Source organism: Musca autumnalis, unplaced genomic scaffold (assembly GCF_047663935.1).
Source record: "Musca autumnalis isolate F117 unplaced genomic scaffold, ASM4766393v1 scaffold_5, whole genome shotgun sequence".
Classification (NCBI taxonomy): Eukaryota; Metazoa; Arthropoda; class Insecta; order Diptera; family Muscidae; genus Musca; species Musca autumnalis.
In genome coordinates, this window is record NW_027412088.1 from 97,662,819 (window position 1) to 97,686,902 (window position 24,084).

The following is a 24,084-nucleotide window of genomic DNA, read 5'->3' on the forward strand; positions in this document are numbered from 1 at the left end:
AGAGAGAGAGATGCAATCTCATGTGTTCCAAGCAGCCGCTGTCTATTGATTGCCGGTCTAGGACACGGCCGACCAAGAAGAGGGCACACAAAATTCTGAATATTTGCAACTTTTGACAGTGTGTTAGTAAGGTTGTATGCACGCATGCTGCAAAACAAAAACAAATCAAAACATTTGCTCTCTTTTGTGTGCTCTTTCGTTGCGTTCGGGTCGTGTTTGTGTGTGTGAATTGCCGAAAAACTTCTTAACTTTAACAATACCAAAGAACGGCATTGGTCTAGGACACCGACAGGGAAGGTGCTCGATTGTTTCAGTCTCTTCCACATATTCAGATAGCCTGCTGTACTCAATATTGCTCAATGCTCAATGACCGGTGATGATCCTTATAGCTATTTTGATATATGATTTGCGAAGTTAGAGAATGGACGCAGTTGCATCAACATTGCAGTGCTCTGGTACCTAATTTATTACATGTAATCTGAGACCCCAACTTTTACCTATGAAGAACTCCAGGAATAAAGTCGATTAAACTCCTCTTCGTACACACTTCGGTGTTCCTCTCCAGTCAAACTTATCAATAATTATTACCAGAAGTTCACGTGTCCTTTCAAGTTTTAAACTAGGCTGTCTTTGCGGGCCATTCCACCTTCGTCTATGATGCCGGATGTCTGGCCGACTGACTCACCATTTCCTCTTCTCCTTCCAGCTGCAGATTTTCCTTTCCTGTGGACTGTTGTTGTTGTAACAGTGTTTATTATTATGTTTGTATGTTCGTTCTTCTGTTCAATCTGCTTTGGGCCTATCTCCAGTTGCAGGAAAGTGATTGCTTCGATGGAATGTAGCCACAGATCCACTGGAGTTAGATGAGGTTTGGCGGGGCAGTTGAAAAGGTGCTTTGCGTCATGCGGGCCCATGCTGCAAACTGGGCAGATGTTTTGCACGGCGGGACCAGTGGACTGCGTGCCAGTCGCAGATGAAGCAGTCCAACTGATTGAGATCTTGTGTGGTGGATTTATCTTCGCCTTCGACACGGGTTTGGGGGTTCCTTGATAAGTTCCCGCCGTGGTGTCTTCGGGGCCGATTGAGTCAGGTTTGGAGACTGCTACCTATCAGGGGTCGGAATCAAAGGAAACGTTTCTCAGCATGAGGGCATTTCGTTTAGAAACGCCTCACGAATAAAATTTTCGATCGGATCTCTCGGAATTCAGCTTGAGTGACTACGTTCGGGTTTCTACCCTTTTGTAGGAGTACCTGTTATTATTTTCCCTGACCTTGTTGCTCATTGTGATTGGAGATATGTGGAAGTGGACCATACTCTTCTCCACAGCCTCTTCCATCAGAACACCCTTGACAAAATTTGGCTTTCGTAATATTTTGTCCAAACTTAGTTTATATTCGAATATGGGTTATATCGGTTCACTCCTTCCGTTACCTTCCCCACAAAAGATCGGAAATGTTCGGAAAATTTGTGCGCACGATGACTCTTAAAGGAAGTAACCGATTTGGTCCATACTTTGCACATCGTGAAATTTCTACCAGACTTAGATTGGTCCACACCTTCGGGTACCTCCCACACAAAATTTCGGAATAGTTCAGTTTAGGACCTGTTCACTAATCGCCTTGATTTTTGTTGTAGCAACTTGTATTAACTGCCCCCCTATAACGGTATGAGTTTCATGAGGGGCACGTCCATACTTCCAGAAAAAATAGCCTGAAAGGTACAAAAAAAGCCCTATGGCACCGAGTGTAGTGTTTAGAGCGCAAGATAACTCTCGAACGGATCTGCCGATTCATTCCACAATTTGGTCTTCGTCATATTTTGTGCAAACTTAGTTTAAATTTGAAGATAAGCCATATCGGTCCACTCCTTCAGGTACCCCACAAAAGTTCAAAAATGTTCGGAAAATTTGTGCGCACGATAACTCTTGATGGGAGTGACCGATTTGATCCATACTTTACACATCCTAAAATATCTATATAGATCAGGTTCGACTATGGACTATATTAAATTTGTCCACTCCTTCGGGTACACACAAAATTTTGACCTGCTCTCGAATCACTTTGATTTTTGTTGAAGCAACTTGCATTCACTGCCTCAATTACGGCAGTAAAAGTTTTTTTCAGGGGCAAGTCCATACTTGTTTAGAAAACAGCCCGAAAGTTGTAAAAAACCCCTATGGCACCATATGTAGTGGCTAGAGGGCTCGAACCAAATACTGCGTTCGTCCACACTTTGGATATTGTAATATTTCTTCGGATATTAGATGAAATTCGAAGGTGATGCTTCCGGTACCCCCACAAAAGTTCGAAAATATTGGCTAAATGGTACGAGCGAATTCTCATAGAGGTAGCACCCGATTTGGTCCAAACTATTGTCGAAACTTAGTTTATGTTCAATTTTGGGCTATATCTGTCCAATCCTTGTGGTACCACCCACACAAATGTATAACAGTTTTGTGTGGTTCGAGGATCCTTTTGTTTCCTAATGGCGCTGTTTATGTTTTTCGTAGGCTTGTGTGATAAAAAAGCCCTATCTATCGATAACCCCGCAAATTTTTGAGCTTTAATCATATCCATACTTTTATCGGTGCATACGCCCAACATTTTGAAAACCCCCCTAAATACATACGTTTTTGTTTTTGGAAAAAAGTATTTCAATCCACACAGGCTGTGGTTATATCTCTGTCGGCAAAGCCGACTGATACTTTTTTACTTGTTAATAAACTGGTTGGTACTTCGTATGTTGAAGACATTCGTAAAGTCGAATTTAAAATTTGTAGTGGATACGTGATTGATTGATTTTGAGATGAAAATTAATTATTCTTACCTGCATATCTTCTTCATTATTGGACATCAAACCACATTCCGAACATATAAATGCTGTTATTTTAGGTTCGGGCATATGCGATTTTATATGGCTGCGGTAACTATGTTGATTTACGTATATTTTATAACAATGATCGCATTGCAAAGGTTTCATATGGTGATTGTGATGAACATCCTGCAAAATAAAGTATAAAATGATAAATTTTATAGTAAATAAAATATTGAAAAACTTTATACAAAACATAAGTTTTACATAAAAAAACATTGTTCCACAACATCCCATACGGGACAAGGGAGACTTCTCTCATATCAATGAGTGCACCCCGATTCATATTTAGCTCAATGAATTGGGACCTACTGTTTATCGCCGAGTCCGAACGGCGTGTCCTAAGACACCACTTGTAGAGAAGTTTTTCAAGGCTGAAATACTCAGGAAATGACGCCAACATTACTGATGGGTATTTAAGTTTTAAATTTTTAAATTTTGGTACCAGTTTTAGCTGATGGTCATTGTAGCCAATGCTATTTCCGCTATTATTAACAGTGTATTTACTATAGTGTTAATATTATAATAAAGTAAAATAAAAAATATTGAAAATTTTACTGTAGAACTTACCATGTGACTTGTTAGGCCACTCTGATTTGTATATTTCTTAGGACAATGGAGGCATTCATATACATATTTGTTTTCATGGCTAAACATGTGTTGCTCGAATACATTTTCATCCTGAAAGAAACGATCACATCTAAAACACAAAAATTATGCCTCTTATATACATATTTAATAAAAAATAAAGTAAATCAATTTTATCTAAACCTTGTTGTTTTGAAAACAACAAAATGAGATTAATCTGGCTTACTTTAAAAATAATAAGTAAACACACATCTCAACAAAACTGCCAAAGTGAATCTAAAAACATAAAATAATAGCCGAGAAACTCACTTTATGCAAGCCATAGCCGTTGCTGGTTCATGACTATATGTGACGTGCTCAAAGAAATCATCGATATTATTAAAAAGTGAACTACAAATGACACAAACTTTGGGACGATGTTTACTCAAATGGAACTGCATGTGGAAAACAAATCTGCAACAAACAAATATTTGTTTAAAATATTTTAAGTTAAGTGATTATTGGGAAAAAAGAATTCAAACCTTTTTAAAGATTGAAAATGTAAATTACACATTTGGCAATAGTTTCTTATGCCAGGTTTCCTCTTAATATCGCTGCAAGAATGTTTATTAAAATCGCAAATGTTGGAAAATGGTTTTTGGCAATCAGGACAACGTCCATATACGGGTATGCTAAAAGCAAATAAATGAGAGAAGATAAGTTGATGCATTGAAATGAAATTGAAAATACCAAATACCTTTCAATATTTTCATAATGTTTTATCAGTAAATGTCGCGCTAATGTTTTCAAATTAGTTACAATATCCTGACAACCAGTTGCAATACAACTAAACTCTTGTTCCTCTGCCAATAACTCGATGATGCAAGAGTGTTCCAATAGCTCTTGGAATGTTGGATATTTACAGAGGCATAACTGTAAAGAACAGTTGGAAATACAGTACTTTTGGGAAATGTTTTGATCTCTTAACTTACATTGCATTCCACTTCCCATTCCAATTGTAATTCATCAAAATTCGTAAGAATGACATTGTCCAGATATTCGGTAATATCAATTTTATCATAATCTTCGGAGGTAATTATCTCTAAAAAGTAAAATAAATAGAAGCGATTTGGATGGTAAAGAAAGGTGAGTAAAATTAGGATTATAAACTAGAGACATTAACTCGCCGATAATGGTTTACTTGGTGCTTCTCATAGCTAAAATCTATGGATCAAATTTTTCCCAGCTGGCCGAAAAATCTGATTTTTTTAATTGTAAATTTTTTCTAACAGCGTGTTTTTGTAAAAAGTTTTTGCCCATTCGTTCGTCGAAAAAATGAACGAGTACTCATTTTGGTTCTTGTAAGCAAATAACGAGTTCAAGTGAGTGAGAAATGGAAAAGAGCTTTTTGTATTCGTCATTTTTTGGTTTTTGTAACAAAAAACTGTGCGTTATTTACGAACGCAAATGTCAAAAATAAACGAAAAGAATATACCCTTCGTTTGGAAAAAATATTAATAAAGATATTTGTGAAATACAATTTGTTTGTTATTAGTGAAAATAAAATAACAAAAATGGAAAATGGTGATGAAACATATAAGAAAAAATGGTTTGTAAAATATGTAAACAAATAAAGTGAAAAATATATTGATTTTTTGAACATCTAGCAACAAACGGACAACGAATGCTCAATTCCAAAAATTGGTGGATCTCATGGAACTTTACCCACAATTAGCAACTGGTCGTCCAGTTTTCGGGTCAAATAAATTGCAAGTGGATAAGCAGTGGGATGATGTAGCTGTATCATTGAATGCCATGGGTCCTCCAGAAAGAACCAGCTCTGAATGGAGAAAAGTAAGTTAACGTACTGTTACGGAATTAGATTTAACTAATCTCCGTGTAGACGTTGTTTTATACCCCAGTACGATTTGTACCAAATAAAACAGGGTTCGTTTTAGATTACGTTTCTACAATGCTTTATTTACTTTATTACACTTATTCGTAACCGACTTTAATTACTAAGCACACAGCTTGTATCTAGTTAGCACGCAGCACTTCTTTTACCGATCTGTTCAGTTCAACGCTTAAAACACAACTACTCCGTCATTGCCATTTCCCCGGTAATTTATATCCCAAAGTCTCCCTGTTCGAGAAATATCTAGAGCATATGGCAACACCTCGAATCTGTACAACGAACACACAGACGCACATTCGCACTAAGCGAACAACCATACTCACATACATACATGGGGGATGATCAATGACGTAATTACAACAACAAATGAATGTAAGAAAAGAAGTGACAAACTAAACAATAATTACATGACTATGGCAAACAAAATAAAAGCACATTAATGAAAGGTAAAGAACATCTAGAATAATGAAGATAATTCTACATGATAATTGTTGTTGCTTAAATAGAGTAACTGCGTAATAAAAACTTTACGTTACAATTCAAATTTTTAAATTAACGGAAATTAAACTAAACTAACTTAAACCTATCAGTTACATTCGTAACAGTACATATACAACATCTCAGAAGACAATAATACATTACAAAAACTTTAATTTTATAGACTTGGGCAGACCTAAAAAGCCGCACAAAGCAAAACATTGCTGAAAATAAAAAGTGTCTTAAGGGAACTGGTGGTGGACCATGCCGTCTTAAAACATTATCTCCACTTGAACTACAAGTAGATAAAATCTGTCAGTTATCGACAGCTGCAGCTCCGGATGGTAATGTGTTTGGTATTGAAACCCCATGCCCCGATGAAATAATCTGCGAAATGGATAAAGATATTATTGAGTGTTTCAGCCCATTATCTGATATCAATGGGACAATTGACGCAGTTAAAACGCCTACTGACCAAAATTTTTCTGAACAGTCTTTTACACAAGAAATGAAACCAAAAAGAAAGTGGAGCCGAAAAAGATGTTTTAGTGAATCCAATGATGATAAAGAAGATAACCAAATGAAGTTACTGCGTCAGCAGGTAAAATCACAGGAACATATATTACAAGCTATCAATATTCAAGCAGAATCATCAAAAATCATCGCTGACTCAATCAAAGCCCAGAACGAAATTTTACAAAATTTAGTGGAATCTGTAAAAGTAATTGCTAAAACAATCGAAACTATATGCCATAATTTACAATAGTTGTAAAATATGTTCTTGGGTAATTTATTTTTTTGTTGATTATATTTCACAATGCGAATTAATTAATTAATGGTATTGGATTATTTTTTAAATACAAATACATTCTAGTTATACTTCTACCTCAGCAATAAATGGTTGTTTATTCTATACATTCATACAAACTGCAAGAAGAGATATGTTATTCCTGAATATATAATGCAATATTCTAATTACCAAAGTACACAAAACCGTGTACCTATATCGAACATATTCTCTAGGGAGGTGTTTACACTACAAATTGGTTGGAAAATGTGGCTGAAACTTTAGAAATAATTAAAACGGGAAGCGTTTATATACCTTAAAATGGTAGCTGTTCGTTTTTCTCTATCAAAGATTCAAAATATACACAATTTCTACATCAATTTCATTTTAGCTATTTCTTTTTAGGGGCTATACAAATATTTGGTCTGCGAATAAAATTCTTTTGTAATTTTGATAACCTTTCTTTGCAGTCGTGCACGAAACTAGTGGTTATTAGATCGAGTTCCATACTAGAGTAATTTTATGAAATTACAGTAGTGGGGAACTCGATCTAATAACCCCTAGTTTCATGCACGACTACAAAGCAACTTACGTTTCGGAACCAGCCCAAATAAAATACTTAACATTTACACTGTGGACAATGGTGTCAATGGAGGAATTGTTTATCAAATTTCAGCATAAGTTACCAGAATATATCTGTAGAAACAATATATCAATAAGAAACGGAAAACAATTTTTATTTACAATATTTTATTCACATTTTATTTACAAGAAGCTTAGGTACAAAGTTGTATGTCCATAATTATTTGAATGGACTTTATTTTCAAATACAGATAACAGTCACACTTACGAAAGTGTTTCTTCCTAAACTTTCCCCTCTTTGGACGTATGGCTACTGACATACATATGTATACATATATACTTTGTATATTACATGTTGTTATTTGGTCTTCATCGTAAGTTCAAAGCAATTTGCTCTCTTATAGCTTCTGCATATACCGATAACTCATTTGATTGTGAGTTCAATTCATTGACATCAATAGATTCACTGGTATCTAAAATGTTTGTATTTCGATCAGGCTCCCAGGTATGTTTAAAATGAATGCACATGTTATGAAGTGCACAAACAGCGTTCACAATTTTAGTCGTTTTCCGTGGGCTATAGAATAATCCTCTTGAGCCAATAATACATCTAAAACGATTTTTCAAGACCCCAAAACAACGCTCTATAACGTTCCTTAATTTGGCATGCCTTTCATTAAATTTAGTTTGGTGTCTCTCGGTTGGATTTGTGTATGGGACCATCATGTAGGGCATAAGTTTGTAGCCGGAATCTCCTGTTGTACAAAACAGAGATTACTTAATTTTGATTCAAATATGTATAGCCAACCTAAAAGCCACGTATTTCTTTTGCCATTCAGAAATTGATTTTTGTAGTACTGCTCTGCAGTACTGTTCTTCCAAATAAATGCATCGTGATTGGCGCCTGGATTTCTTGCATCTACAAATGTGATCATCATGTTATGATCACATACCTAAAATCCAGAGTCGATTAGAGTTTATAACATAAATATTGAAAGAGAGGCTGAATTCGGTATCGTCGGTTGCTTAGCAAATGTGTGAATTATTATGTTTCTTAATGGGCGTGTAACTGAAATATTTTGACGAAGTTTAAACAACACAATGCAAATGACGACACGGAAGTCAGCCAGGTTACTACAACGACCAGTACTTACTGCCATAACATTGACGCTGTAAAACCCTTTGTAATTGTAATACAAATGTTTCACTGTCTCTCCCGGTGACTTTATGCGGACATGCGTCCCGTCTACACATCCTATGACACCGGGTATGCCGCCTCTATTGTAAAAGTGTTTCTTAATTCGGATTTCTTCCTGATCAGTGGTTGGTAGCTTTATCCATTTCGGGCATATATGGTTTTCAAATATGTCAAGACACTCCGATATAATTACAGATACCTTCGACTTTGACACAGCAAAGGGTTCCTCCTTTCCAACTGAAAACTGATACCCACCCGTGGCAACGAATGATAGAAATATACCCAATTTTGTTTGGGCAGGAATATATGTGTCTCGGCGTGCCTCTCCCATTTTTGAACCCATTTCATCCAACAAAAACAAGAAAATTTCTTTATTGACTCGAAAACTGGCTACAAATCTGGAAAAAATGAGTTCACTGATTATGGTCAACACATATGTATACAATTTGGCTTCTTACCTCTCTTCTGGAATTTCAAGGATATTTTCGGCATCGTGTATTCTCCTTCGCGGAATATTTTGTGTTCTGTTATTGAAATGAATTGCAATTGTACCAAACATTTTGAATTCATGTAAATACATTTTCTATTTTGACACTTTTTATGTTTGTAAAAAACTGTTTGTAAACAATGAACAGAGTTACCCTCATTTTGCAATAATTCCATTGAAAATTATACAAAGAGATACCAAAACAAACACATTGGCAATAATGGTTTAAAACGAATGATAAAAGCTTAGAAACTGTCAATCGTTTCTAGACGAAAGCTTTAACAAATATTACAAAAACCAAATTTTAGACGTATACGTTTTAAAACGAACGATACGTGTGACAATTAGAACAAATTACAAAAACTGGCTGTAACTATCCGGCCGGTATTTAATACTTTTTCCTATGGACAGGTGCCAATCTCACGCACGGGAACAAAATTTTCTTTTAAATTGTACATTTTTTCCACTTAGCAGAAATTTTTGGAACATCCGAGGCCCATATCTCGTGAAGTATGGTCTTCCCCCAACCAATATTTTATATTTTTGTAATCAGGACAAAAAAATATATGTACCTGTGTTAAAAATTTGAGATTTTTCCGGCCGCTGGGAGATTATTCAATTTATGCCATTTTACCATCTACTAAAACAAGTGGGTATTTATTTACCTTCCTCATAATATTCCTCATTTACAAGATTTTCATTTGATTCTGATGCATCTGCGGAATTTTCTTCTGTTTCGAAGAAGTCTGTGTCATTCACAGTATCATTGGGGATGTTTTCACGGGCAATTATTTCATCGGTTACCGCTTGATTATCATTCATTGTCTGGCTTTGTTCCGTCCTATTTTGTTCCTCTTCATATATTTTCCTTGAGGTATTATCATTCTCATTTGTCAGCTCTACTAAACCACTAAGCTCATTAAGTTCCATTTCATCATTTTCAATGTAAACCAATGTTTGATCATTCTCCTCGTCGTCGTCATCATCGCCATTTTCACTATTTTGACAAAAAAATTCTTCCACATAGGTTTCAGATTCTTCATTTTGATCTTTATAGGCCATCAATTCGGTTTCTTCGCCTTGTGGCGGTTCATCAACAGCCAAATAGTAATCGATTGCAGAATCATCAGGATATTCTTCAGCAGTTGATTCACTGCTGTTAACTTGGAAAACATTATTGGCTTGTTCTGTTGGTGATGGATCAATGTAGTTATCCTCGTTGTATTCATCCCCTTCTTCGTTTATTGGTTCTGTCATAGTATTAGCAGATATCTCTGGAGCATCATCGTATTCATAGCCAATACCCTCTTGCTGCTGTTCGTTGTGTTTTAAACCATGGGAAACAGATGAATGCAGCTGACTGACACCATCGTAGATATTTTCTTCTTCATTTACAGCCGCCTTGGAAATGATTGTTGATTGCATGTGATTAGCATCCTCAGAGACAAAGGAGTACATCTGACTGTCACTATCGTAGGTATTTTCTTCTTCATTAGCAGCCGCCTTGGAAATGGTTGTTGATTGCATGTGATTAGCATCCTCAGGGACAAAGGAGTACATCTGACTGTCACCATCGTAGGTATTTTCTCCATTAGCAGCCGTTTCAGAAGTTGTCCTTGATTGCAAATAATTACCATCATCATCGTATATATCTTCTTCAGGTGTATCGTATTCCTGGATGGCATCCTCATTTGTAGGACTCTCAGATCTTGTTTCCCTAAGGTCAGTTTTACATTCACTATCTCTTACTTTTCGTATGTATGATGTATGATCTCTATCTTGATTCTCATTACCATTGTTACAACCCTGCTCCTTGTTTATTTGGTTTTCGACAAAGTCCTTTCTTTCTTCCTTGATTGATCTGTACACTTCCTCTCTCTTTACGCTATTCAACTCTTTGTTATGTTCCTCCAAATCGTACAGTTCGATTAGACGGTTCAAACAATCATCGCATAATTCATGCTTTTTATCCTTCTCATATTCAACCGAGATTCCAAAAAATTTGGAAATTAATTCAGGTAATTGTATATCTTCTAGATCGGCTTCGAAAATACTGTGAAAATCTTTTTCCTTTCCGTTCGATTTGCAATATAAGCAAGAGCTGGTGGCTCCAACACCACCAACCGACGACATCGTTTCAAATGCAAATTTTGAAATTTATGAATAAATACACTTTGTAAATTATCCACTGTACATAAGTAATTAAAAAACAATTTGTGTTTTCGTTTTTAATTTAATATTTTTTACTTTTTCTTTCTGTTTCTTACATTTGTCCAACAATGTGTTTACAAATACCACCGCCGAATTTTATCAATCAACGTAAAGAAGTATGCCTAATTTGGAGCGTAAACGTCAACGCCAAGTGAAGAAACAAAACTTCTTCAAATATAAGAATTAAGAATATAGAAACAAACAGTTATATTAACAATTATTTTATTTGTTGTAAATAAAATACATAAAGTATACATAAATAAATATTTTTGCATAATATTAATATTTGTGGCTTCACGCTACGGTTGTCTACTCTGCCATACGTCGTCATAAATCAGCGGATGCTACCTTAAAAAACTGCGTGCGCCTCAGAAATTGTGTAAATGGTTGATTTAAATTAATTGATTTTTTTTAACATACAGTAGTGTTCCGGAGCCTGCAAGAATTTACTATTTTTGCTTAAAAGTTTGAAACATAACAGTGAAAAGCAAATGCCAGATATCTGAATTAAAATCATCAACTAATAAATTAATCACCGGGATTTGATGAAAAGGAGCATAATAAATTGTTCTGTTTAGTTATGTAATTTTGGGGTCTGGTTACAATGGACCAGTCTTCGGCATACATTTTACATAAGTTAAAGGACACTCAGAGATCATGGGGGTCATTGTGTTTACTCTGGAAAGTAGAAATTAATCGGAAATACTAGTCACAAATTTTAGAATAAATAATTGGTCTGTTCCTTAACTTTTGAAAGTGGTAAAACCGGCAAAAGTAGCAAAAGTTGTAATCTGTTTCCATATGAATTGTATGGTGTCTGAAGTAAAGGAACGCTTTTCGAGTAAAAAGTTGTAAAACTTGAAGATTCTTGCACGTAAAGGAACAGAGCTAATAACGCATTGTAGAAATGATTAGGTATCACCTTAACTTTTCATTGGTTAGAGCTATTGAAATTCTTGAGCAATGCATAATAACTGTAGGAACTGTTTACAATCTGAAAGATTAAGATGTAAATACGTTATATTTTTATGAAAAAAATTTTTACTTATCTTACCGAAGTAAATGCAGCCAAATTAAATGTATATGTGGGAATAACTGATTTGATGTGTATCGGAATATCGAAACGTGTCATCATTAGCAGGGCCAACTTACGATTCGATCGATTCCAATTCACCCATTTCGAACAGTACAAATAGTAGGGAACTTCCTCACTTTTCGCTGTTACTTCACTGGGAAAATACAAGAGAATATAAATTTGTGACAGCATACACAGCTGATAGATGAGGAATTTGATGAAGTTGGCCATATCTGAAAGCTGTTAGAAGATTTCATTTATTCAAAATGTATATGCAAAGTGACAACTCATATGTAAAAAACATATCGTGTAAAGTACCCATTAGTGCGAATGTGCGTCTGTGTGTTCGTTGCACAGATTCGAGGTGTTGCCAGACGTGTTCTAGAGGATTCTTGAACGAGGGAATTTTGGAGATAAATACGGATGGAACCAGTAACGACGAGTTAGTTGTGTTTTAAGCGTTGAACTGAACAGATCGGTTAAAGAATTGCTGCGTTCTAACTAGAGACAAGCTGTAGCAATTAAAGTCGGTTCCGAATAAGTGTAATAAAGTATATAAAGCATTGTAGAAATGTAATCTGAAACGAACCCTGTTTTATTTGGTACAAATCGTACTGGGGAATAAAACAACGTCTACACGGAGATTAGTTAAATCTAATTCCGTAACAGTATGTTAAGAATTGCTCTGTTCCAGAACCTGCAAGAAGCTACTATTTTTTACTACGTTAGGCAAAAACATGCCCAGAAAAAAATTTTGGAAATTGTGCAATTGGAGTTATGATTTCACAACATTTTTCGATGTAGTCCACCAGAGTTATGAAAAATGCACTCCGTAACATACATTTTATAAGGAGTTGCTGTAGAGATCCCTACAGAAAAAAAAACAGTTGGTTGATTCCTACACATTTCTTCAAAAGACAAACAAGAGTGTATACATTTTGGAGAGTTTGTTATAAAATAAAGAAATAAAAACTGAAGTTGCGAACATTTTTGCTGTAATTCACGAGACGGAAATTGTTAATGGAGTGAAGTGCAGTTGGAGTCCATGTCGAAAGCTGAACTAGGGATGGGAAGTCAACATAAAAAACCTTTAGTATTATGAATCAAAATCAGATGCGCTTGGATTAATTGGAGAACGGAGAAAGTAAACTCAAATGTGATTGAATTTAATGGAAACTTTTTTAATTTTTGTTTAATAAAGTTCTTTGTATTCTTGTTTTACACAAATAATAAATGCATTTTATTTACTCTGGGATATTTCGCAATAGCTTGCATTTTTACTGCATCTTTGGATTGATTAAAACCACAATCCGAAGAGTGCCTTTAAATTCAATCCAAAATACTACATATAAAGTTGTGATTTGGATCGAAAACGGAGTGCATCCTAGCTGTGTGCTGTTGTTGCGCGCTCTCTTGTAAAATTCATAAATCCCGGTCCACACTAGCGTGATTTTCATTAAAAAATTTCATGAGATTAGGTGTTCTTAAATCGAATTCCCCACCACAGCAATTTTATGATTTTACTCTACAATGGACGTCGATCTATAGACGCATAATTTCATATCAAAATTTCAATGAAATTACGGTAGTGTGGCCCGGGACTAAGGCCATGTTTATATTATAGCCTTTTGCAGGGTTAACCTTCTCAATGAGGATTTATTTGACGTATACACAAAGGAATTGGCATTTGAAACCCAGTGGGTTTGTTAAATCCGGTTATATATAAACGTACTATAAGAGAATTCATAGAAAAAATGTACTCCAACGGCACATGTACTGTACACTTGTAGTGATTGAACTGCATCCACGGAAGCAAATTTTTGCCAATTGTTGGACGAATTTTAGTGGTACCCACCAAATTTTGATTTTTTAAATATGTAGTTCAAATATTCCCTTTATACTTACAAAAGACATTGCATAAAAATTAGCAACCAATACCATCACCGAACATGCAATTTGCACAGATATTGGTAAAGTTGTTAAATCCTCAGCCATTTGAACGATCCGAATAATATCATCATAGTATTTGATACAGTCCTTTAATTGCTGGGTGATACCTTCCTCCTCAGCCTCGGAATTTTCGCCCAAATGTTCCAAGCGATCACAAAGTATATCCAACTGACCTTTGACATGAATCATAAACGAAGAGGAGATTGAATCGAATGCAACATTTGTATAACAACAAACCGAAGCGGCAAAATATTGATAAATATACATCAGGGCGTAACGTAGCTCGGTATCGGTATTAACGGGATTATAAATTGACATAGGCAGTTGTGTATTATCAATAATGTATTGCGTCAACAACAGGGCATTGAGGGCAACCAACGATATGACAGTGTAAAGATTACGCACCGTACGCGATAAACGTTGTGATTGGCGAAATAGTTTGACCTCTCTGCTATTCACAGGACGATATTTTGGATCATGCATAGTTTCGATTAATTCCGCATAAAGATTATTTTTTACTTTGATGGCCGCGAATTTGGCGAAACTCCCCAAAGCAGTAGCAAATACATAGAAAACTTTTATGACTTCATTTAGATCGGTGATATTCAAAACTAATTGAATCAGGCAAGTGATATCGAAATAGAGTACCCAGCAGATGAGTACGAAATAGAAATAGAAACGATGTAAGCGCTGAAAATGTTTCGATGCCGTATCTGACAATTTAAGCTGAGCAAATAGATGAAAAATATACGATTGTTTTTTATAAAACGTAGCCAATGCTTCACGATGTTCGAGGGAATTCATGCTTTTTCGTTTTTGTCTTTCTTTTTTCCGTTGCGATTTTTTTTTTGTGATTTAAGCGTAACTTTTCGCAGGCGTTTTAAGAATCAAAGTCAGTAGCAAACTTTTTATATTCAAAAATATTACATAGTTGAGATTGTAAAACGAGGTGACCATATGCAAATATTTTTATAATGTCTGAATACACTTTTCGTTATGAAGATGGTATAATAACAAGTAAAAACGTATCAGTCGGCTTTGCCGACAGAGATATGCCCTCAGCCAGTGTGGATTGAAATACTTTTTTTTTTTTGTTGGGCGTATGCGACAAAAATATGGATAGGATTAAAGCTCAAAAATTTGCGGAGATATCGAAAGATAGGGGTTTTTTACCATACTAACCTACGAAAAACATAATATCGCTGTAAACAAGGCCACTAGGAAAATCTTCGGTAAAAATATCCAAAGGATCCTCGATCCTCGAAACTAAGTTTGCATAAAATATTACGGATGCCACATTTTGCACCGAATCGCTAGATCCGTCCGAGAGTTATTTTGCGCTCCAACCACACCGTGTGTGTCATAGGATTTTTTTGTGCATTTCAGGCTATTTTTTCAGGGAACATGGACTTGCCCCTGATGGAACTTGTACCGTCGTATGGGGGGCAGTGAATACAAGTTGCTACAACAAAAATCAAAGGGATTCGAGAGCTGTAGTGGGATTCTGTAACTCATTTTTGCTGTTATCGATAATTGTCGATAAAATTAAAATGCTTATAATTTCGATAATTAACGAAATTTTTTGGTAAGTTAACGATGAACAAAAATTAGTCGCTAATGCTAATGTGATGCCAAATTTTCTTTATGTTTTTAGTCATAATTTTGCGATTTAATTTTACCGATTTTGGTCGCTAACAGCAAAAATGAGATACAGAATCCCACTACAGGTCCTAAACTGAACTTTTCCGAAATTTTATGTGGGGGTACCCTAAGGAGTAGACCGATTGAGTCCATATTGGAACCTCATCTAAGTCTGGTAGAAATTTCACGAAGTGCAAAGTACGGACCAAATCGGTTACTTCAATTAAGTGCTATCGGGAGCACAATTTTTTTGAAGATTTACGACCTTTGTGGAGAGAGAGGTACCGGAAGTAGTAGATCGATATAACCCATCTTCGAACTTAAACTAAGTTTGGACAAAATATTACAAAATCCATATTTTGGACTGAATCGGTTGATCCGTTCGAGAGTTATCGTGCGCTCCAACCAGTCAGACAGACAGACGGACTTTGCTAAATCAACTCCAAATTGTCTGAAACACATTTCGTCCAAACATACTTGGGGTCTAAAAACATTATTTCGATGAGCCACATTTTGCCCGTATGAAAGTGTATAATATACACTGTATATACCCTCGTTAGCATAAATGCCGAGGGTATAAAAACGGTGTAACTTTTTTTTTTTTTTTTTTGCCGCGTAAGGTCATGTTTATATTGTTACGAATGTAACTGATAGGTTTAAGTTAGTTTAGTTTAATTTCCGTTAATTTAAAAATTTGAATTGTAACGTAAAGTTTTTATTACGCAGTTACTTTATTTAAGCAACAACAACTACCATGTAGAACTCTCTTCATCATTCTAGTCGTTACATTACCTTTTGTTAATGTTCTTTTGTTTGTTTTGCAACAATAATGTAATTATCGTTTAGTTCCTACTTCTTGTATTTCGTGTAGTTGTTTGTTGTTGTAGTTACGTCATTACTGTGCTTGTATGTATGTGAGTATGGATGTTCGCTTAGTGCGAATGTGCGTCTGTGTGTTCGCTGCACAGATTCGAGAGGTTGCCATATGTTCAGATATTTCTAGACCAAGGAGATTTTGGGTATAAATAGAGTTACGAATGGCAACATGGAGGAGTTGTGTTTTAAGCGTTGAACTGAACAGATCGGTTAAATAAGAGCTGCGTGCTAACTAGAGACTTGCTGTGTGCTTTGTAATTAAAGTCGGTTCTGAATAAGTGTAATAAAGTAAATAAAGCATTGTAGAAACGTAATCTAAAACGAACCCTGTTTTATTTGGTACAAATCGTATCGGGGAATAAAACAACGTCTACACGGAGATTAGTTAAATCTAATTCCGTAACAATATTATAGCCTTTCGCAGGGTTAACCTTCTTAATAATGAGGATTTATTTGACGTATACGCAAAGGAACTGGCATTTGAAACCCAGTGGGTTTGTTAAATCCGGTTATATATGTATAACGTACTATAAAGCTTCTGTATAATAGTACTGTTACACTAGAGTTTTTTTGCCGGGTTAACCCACTTCGAGAGGATTTATTTGACGTTTGCACTATGGAATTGACATTTGAAATCCAAACCCACTGGGTTAATCCGGTTAAGTGTAACCGGGGTATAAGTGCGGATAATACTAATACCCCGTTTGCACTTAATTGGATTTAATAAACCCACTGGGATTCAAATGTCAATAGCGCAAACATCAAATAAATCCTCATAAAGGAGGTTAACCCGACAAAAAGGTCTAATGCAAACGTCGTTTAAGTTTCTCTCGGTTCTCTCATCTCTGCTTTGGTTTCTAGTGATAAATCAAATTCTTGTGTATTTCGACCGGCGATGAGGGGTGCTTGGAAGTGGCAAATTTTTACCAACCTTGTATTTTATCTTACAAAGTACACAGAAAAAAATATTTCAAGCGTTTTTACATATTTTGGTTCGTGATGTAGTTTTTATACCCTATACCACAATGTGGAAAAGGGTATTATAAGTTTGTTTTGGTAAAAATTCATGTAACACCGCGAAATATTCGTCGGAGACCCCCAATGTGGTATACCAATCTTCATATTTCGATGAGATAAAGCGATTTTGAGATGTGTGTCCGTCCGTCCGTCCGTCTGTCCATTATAAATTGTAAACACGCTCCAGGCCGCAATTATGGACCGATCATCACGAAATTTTGTATGGAGGTCGGGTTCAGATCAGAATAGATCCCTATTCTTATTGGTGATGATCGTGAAATATTTAGCGAGTGAAATGGACCAAAAACATAATATTTATCCAATTTTCTAGCTGCTCTGTAGGTCTCAATAATAGTCCGATCAACGCGTAATTTTAAATAAGGTAAGAGTATATCACATAGGAGAAGCTTGCAATTTGAGATGGCGATAGGATAATATTTAGAGGGTTAAATGGACCAAAACTTTTGTGTGAAAATTTTAAATATACAGCTTATATCTTAATTCCTGGAAGTAACATTCCGGACAAGTGAGATATACTTGAAAGTGGAACGCTTGACCTTTCAATTGATGCCAATTATGTTGGTGTGCATGATCAGATAACAGAGTTACAGCCTAATATATTCCGTTATTTGTTTGTAGTGTAATAATAAACTCGCTAGAAGTCGCAATTATACATCAATAGTCACGAAATTTTGCACCGGGTAAGAGTATAGGTCGAACAAGATGCCTACAATTTTGAATGATGATCTGATATTCTTTAGCGGGAACATTACTTTTGTATGAAAAATATAAACATTTTATTTTTGGTCGATATTTTAATTCCTTAAGGACATATATATTTCGCAATGTAGCCTACATATGGGAAAAAAACTACTGACCCATCCTCTGATGTAAATTGCAATAAAGTGTTTGCTAGATAACGGGCCTACTGCCTAATATATAATGGGTTCTGTGTAGAGAACCACATTTTTATCCCATGCTACATATTGTCTCTCCAAAAGTGTATGTAACAACACGAAATATTCGTCCTAGACCCCATATTTGGTATGCCAAAATTCATATCTCGACGAGATAAAGCGATTTAGCGATGTGTGTCCGTCCATTAAATATTGTAAACAAACTTAAGGCCGCAATTATGGACCGATTGTAACGAATTTTTTAAGGAGGTTGGGTTCGGGCCAGAATAGAAATGATTCGTTTTTGGTGATGATCGTGAACTGTTCAGGGGATGAAATGGACCAAAAACAAAATTTTAACCAGTTTTGTGGCGGCTCTGTAGGTCAAAATAATAACCCGACAAATTTTAAACAAAGTTTGAGTTTATGATGAAGAAGAAGCGAACAAACCAGCGTGAAAATCAGATAATACTTAGCGGGTTAATGGACTGAAACTTTTGAGTGAAATTGGTAAAAATTTCAATAACGTAGCGGTTAAACAACGGAAGTAGTGGTACTACATAAGTGGGTTTCATTACATTTTAGTTTGTGTGAACTAAATTTTCCTTTCCTGCTACAAAAATGTCTTTGTCATGCTAGATAACTTTTTGGTTTTGGTCATAAGTATTATACATTACATCTGTGACTTTTAATAATTAAATTTTTACAATCACTGAAAATAAGTTCCGTGGAGAGCGATTGTTCAGGGATAGTGGTATAGGGTATCCCATGGTCGGCTCCGTCCGACTATAGACTTTTCTTACTTGTTTCTCTATAGAGTTAACTGGTGTTATTTGCAAGGAAACGAGAAACCATCCAATTTTGGACCAAACCCGTTCGTTGGTATTGATATGGTTACGAAGTTTTTCGGCAAATCACACACACGCGACCCGAACTCAAAGTAAGAGAGCAAATGTTTTGATTTTTTTACTTCAGTCTTGTACTGAATGTCATGCAAGTAGGTTGATGCCGCTTTATTTGTTTTTTTTTTTTTTTTTTGGGTACACTGAAAAGATTTTGCAGTTGCAAAAGTTTTGCAAATATGTGGAGGGAAGAATTTGAAAATGATTTTTTGTTTTGTATTAATATTTTTAATGACGCAGAATGCCTCGTCTTTTTTGGTAATTTTCGACTTTTGATGGCACTTTTAAAAAAGGCCCTATTGCATTGGAAAAATGTAAAAAATGTATTTGCCAAAAAAGCTAAAAGATATAAAGGATAACAAAGGATGTTATACCAAGTTTTATTTTTATTTTTTTTATCTAAATTTACCCGAATTTCGTTAATTTTATTATATTTAAGTTAAGACCCTAATGTAAAAATATAAAAAAGAACGAAATCGCTATCATTAATTAACTCTTAGCAATCGCACTTTTAATAAAACAAACTGAAGTGGATACTTTTGACTGTGATTCACTGTATATTATATTTAATTTTAGTCATACAAAGCGAACGCGCCAATAATATATTTTTTCTGTTTGAAAATTTTGCCTTTTTAGGCGAAGATCATTTTTAGTATTTTAGTATTTTTTTTTAATTTATTTTAGTATTTTATTTAGTATTTTTTTTTAATTTATTAATCGAGCTTTTTTATGATCTATAATGCAAATGAAAAAGGAAAGCCGACGATACGAACCCACACACCCACCACTATGTTTGGCTCTGAACGCTAACACGCCGTGACAACTTTTTTCCTGTGTTTTTCATTTCATACTCAATATGAAAATCATCACCATGTTCTGTTCTGTCAGTGTAATTTTACCCACACATAAACAATTTAAGCGCTCGCTCTTCTTGGTCGGCTATGTTTTGGACGGAGAAGCAATACCTAGAAATCGAACGAAGAAAGTACTAATTGCTCTCTACACCTGAGAGAGACATACACTGGCTGTATGTCCATTTTAACTTATTTGGTGGCAAGCATTTGCGAAAATTGTGTGTACAAATGAGTGCACCAATACACATTACCGGCTCGATTGAAAGCACTCCTAAGGCCGCTTTAAACGTAATCCTGGATCTCCAACCTGTGGACATCGTAATCCAGTTTCAGGCAGAGAGAAATACGTTTAGGCTCCGAGAGTCAGTATCGTGGAAAATTTTACACTTCGGATATGCGAAAGTTAACATTAAACTGATAAACTTGAATTAAATGACATGTGTTGTGTAAGCGATTATATCCTAACCTCCTAACCTCTTCAGGTTTGACTTTTTATCCGTTATCTTTCCTAGTACTCCTAGGGACTCTTGCATAGATCGACTCAGAATTATACCCTGATGGAAAATATATAAATATACTTTATAGGGTCACAAATGAATATTTCAATGCGTTACAAACGAGAAAACAAACTTAATATGTCCTCCATACTATGGTGGTGAATCGAAAAATACAAGATTTTTATAAGTATGGTCACTCAACTTATAATAATTTGTTATTATTTTCTCAGCGTAATTATGATAATAAGTTCAATTGTTTCGGTTCCTGACTGCAAGCAATTAGCAAAGGACAATTTACTTTTATTTTGATGTTGGATAATAATTTTTGTTTATTTTTTATTACATTATTTATTATGTACATGTAATATAATTTACAAAAATCGTTTCAAGAGGGAAAAATAAGTGTAGAAGGAATTGACAATCTGCTAGGATAACACACATAAAAACATGTCTATATACTGTGGTCATGACTTTTTTACAACCTCGTATCCCTGTATTTAAGTTGGGCAGTCTAGTTCATTGTTCACTGTCCTAGTTCATAAACGTATGAGTAACACCATACAAACCAACAAGTTATGTTACGTATACACACTTTTTTCATACAAAAGACCGGAGTCCATTGAACTAAATAGGGAACAAGGTGGTTCAATTGAACTATATTGGCACAACTCTGTCCTGTATTGTTTTTTGATGAGTTATTACCTAAGATTATATAAAATCTTAATTATAAAGTTAAGGCCTCGGCACAACGCACACTGGTCTCAACCTGCGACAAAAATCGAAAAATCGATATCAGCAAATCTCTGCGACAATTCAGCAAATGGTCTCTTAACATATCATATTTTAATATTCCAGCACTGTTTTTGTAATTTATAAAGGTTTTTAACAAAACAAAACAGAAGAAGTTGACATTTATGTATGATCTCCTAAAAATTTTAAAAACATCAGTCAGGTTGTGACTTCTTACAAGGCAAGTAACTCAAAATTGAAAGGATAAAATTATTTTTTCGAAATGAAAGTTTTAGTACAAAGTTTTCTTATTACTTTTACATAAAAATGTGTACACATTTTTTTTGTGGATTTTTTTTCAAGTCATAAAAATTGATGTTGAGATTTATTAGCTTCGCCATCCTTCGTCACTCTCCAAATTTTTTTGAAAAATGTTCGAAATAGTGTCAAATTAACAAAAAAATTTGTTCCAGCTGCATATATTTGTATTTCCGTGTGTGATGTCTCTGGTCGTTTCAGTGAATATGCCGTATTACTGTATTCTCAGTTTCTTCCTTGTTTTGTGTTTTAATTGTTGGTTTTGTTTTTTTCTTTAAAGATTTTGACATTTTTGTTTTGGAATCTACTCATGAGTGTATTTTTTACATTTGTATATTTTTGATATATGTATGATGCTTCATATAATATGAAAAACAAGTAAAAATGTGAAGTTCGGTCGCACCAAACTTTATTATTTTTATTTTTATATCCCCTACCATGAAATATTCCGACGTCAAATGAAATAATTTGTTTCCTTTCCTGTCCACGATATCAGTAGGAGACGTTTTTTGACCACTAAGAACTCCAAATAGCAAAATAAAACCAATTCGAACCGAAAATGTAGATAAAAACCTCAAAATAACTGAAATAGGGAGGTACCGTAATATGAGGGCTATACCGAAACCTGGAGCTAAGACCACAATTTTTGGCGCTGAAGGAAGAGAACTCCAAATGGCAAATTACAACCAATTCGGGCCGAAAATGTTGATAAAAAACTGGACCCATATTGATGAATTTTTGGCTAAAGCATTTTTTACTTATTTTTAGCATATACTGAAAAAAATCAGATTTATACGACGATTATAAATATTTTTATCGCACCTTCCCATACAAGTGGGACCACTGTGCAACGGCTCCGTATATGACAATGACCAAAAAAAACTTCTCCACAAAAATTGCCAATATAGGTCCAAGTGTTGGTATAGCCCCCATATAACGGTACCGCCCGATTTCAAGTATTTTGACGTTTTTAGCTACATTTGTAGACCGAATTAGCTATAATTTGTCATTTAGGGTTGCCAGTGATAAAGAAACTTCTCCAAAAAATTATGTACATAGGTCCACATTTTATTGTAGCCCATATAAAACGATACCGACGGCCGATCAGAGTATTTCATGGTGGAGAGTATAAAAAGTTCGGCCCGGCCGAAGTGACTGAAATTTGAAATTAGGTCTTTGCGAAAAGACCAAATTGATGGTGTCGACGCGCAAAGCGTCCATAGAGCTCGGACCAACTGTGGAAGTTGGTACCTACAATTTTGAGGTAGTTAAAGACTTCGTCTACCTCGGCACTGCCATAAACACAACAAACAACATCAGTTGTGAAATAAGAAGAAGAATTGTATTGGCCAACAGATGCTACTATGGTCTAAGTAAGCAATTTAAAAACAAAGCCACATCTCGTCAAACAAAAATAACACTATACAAAACGCTGATACTACCTGTGCTAATGTATGGCTCCGAAGCATGGGTACTTGCGCAAGCAGATAAGGCAGTGCTTGGTGTGTTTGAGAGGAAAATTCTTCGAAAGATCTACGGTAGGGGTAGGTAATGGAAAGCAATAATCGATTTTTCGACTTTTCGATTTTGGTCTAAAACTAAAAATGCGATTATTCGGTCTGGCGATTATTACACATGTCATAAAACTCGACTTTCGACTTTTTCATAACCACAGAAAATCGATTATGATCGATTTTTCGCCGATTTTCGAGTTTTCTTTTGAAAATGTAAAACCGCCAAAACTGTAAAACTGCCAAGTTAGCAATCAATGGGCAAAGTCGAAAATCGATCACAAGATAATCGATTATGCGATTTTTCCTCCAGCCAATAGTCGACCACGATTTTTAGACTTTTAACTGCAAAAAGTCGACTAATCGATTAATCGAAAGTCGACTTACCTATCCCTAATCTACTGGTCGATTTGCGTTGACGGTGAATATCGACGTCGTATGAACCACGAGCTATATAAGCTATACAAAGACATGCATATAGTTAAACGTATCGAGATGCAACGATTGCGTTGGCTAGGCCATATCATGAGAATGAGCGATGATGAACCCGCTAAAAAGGCGTACATGGCGGTGCACGAAGAATCGGCAGGCCTAAGCTTCGATGGAGCAGACAAGTGGATGAAGAAATGAAAAGGCGCGGTATTCCAAAAAGTCAAGCGAAAAACAGAGAGGAATGGAAATCTTTTCTTAGTTCGGTCTATGGAACAAATGTTCTGTAATGG

At 35.3% G+C, this 24,084-nt stretch overlaps 2 protein-coding genes across 4 annotated transcripts in view; both read right to left on the bottom strand.

The window, feature by feature from the left end:
• Positions 1 to 11,324, bottom strand: part of LOC141386512 (uncharacterized) — a 17,065-nt gene extending 5,741 nt beyond the window's left edge. The window contains exons 1-9 of one of the 3 annotated variants that reach the window (XM_073955103.1): positions 11,153 to 11,272; positions 10,485 to 11,073; positions 9,551 to 10,388; positions 4,432 to 4,541; positions 4,197 to 4,372; positions 3,982 to 4,131; positions 3,770 to 3,913; positions 3,443 to 3,572; positions 2,828 to 3,001 (exon numbers count right to left, since the gene is read on the bottom strand). In XM_073955103.1, coding sequence (XP_073811204.1) covers positions 2,828 to 3,001; positions 3,443 to 3,572; positions 3,770 to 3,913; positions 3,982 to 4,131; positions 4,197 to 4,372; positions 4,432 to 4,541; positions 9,551 to 10,388; positions 10,485 to 11,018 — 2,256 coding nt within the window. In that variant the 5' untranslated portion in view covers positions 11,019 to 11,073; positions 11,153 to 11,272. Of the gene's footprint in view, positions 1 to 2,827; positions 3,002 to 3,442; positions 3,573 to 3,769; positions 3,914 to 3,981; positions 4,132 to 4,196; positions 4,373 to 4,431; positions 4,542 to 9,550 lie in introns of all 3 variants that reach the window. The other 2 variants (XM_073955102.1, XM_073955101.1) reach the window with 2 other exon arrangements.
• LOC141386513 (odorant receptor 46a-like) lies at positions 11,302 to 15,019 on the bottom strand. Its single transcript, XM_073955104.1, has 3 exons — positions 14,077 to 15,019; positions 12,151 to 12,411; positions 11,302 to 12,090 (listed from the first exon to the last, which is right to left on the bottom strand). The coding sequence occupies exons 1-3, from the start codon at positions 14,923 to 14,925 to the stop codon at positions 12,028 to 12,030; spliced, it is 1,173 nt and encodes a 390-aa protein (XP_073811205.1). The 5' UTR covers positions 14,926 to 15,019; the 3' UTR covers positions 11,302 to 12,027.
• Positions 15,020 to 24,084: the final 9,065 nt, after the last annotated feature.

Bases quoted from the DNA above. Each gene is read 5' to 3' on its own strand.
- LOC141386513 (XM_073955104.1), bottom strand. From the start codon at position 14,925: ATGAATTCCCTCGAACATCGTGAAGCATTGGCTACGTTTTATAAAAAA. The intron at 12,412-14,076 runs GTAAGTATAAAG...ATCTTCTAACAG, and splicing joins ATTTTTATGCAATGTCTTTT to CTTTCAGATATGGCCAACTT. The intron at 12,091-12,150 runs GTAAGATAAGTA...TTAATCTTTCAG, and splicing joins ATTTGGCTGCATTTACTTCG to ATTGTAAACAGTTCCTACAG.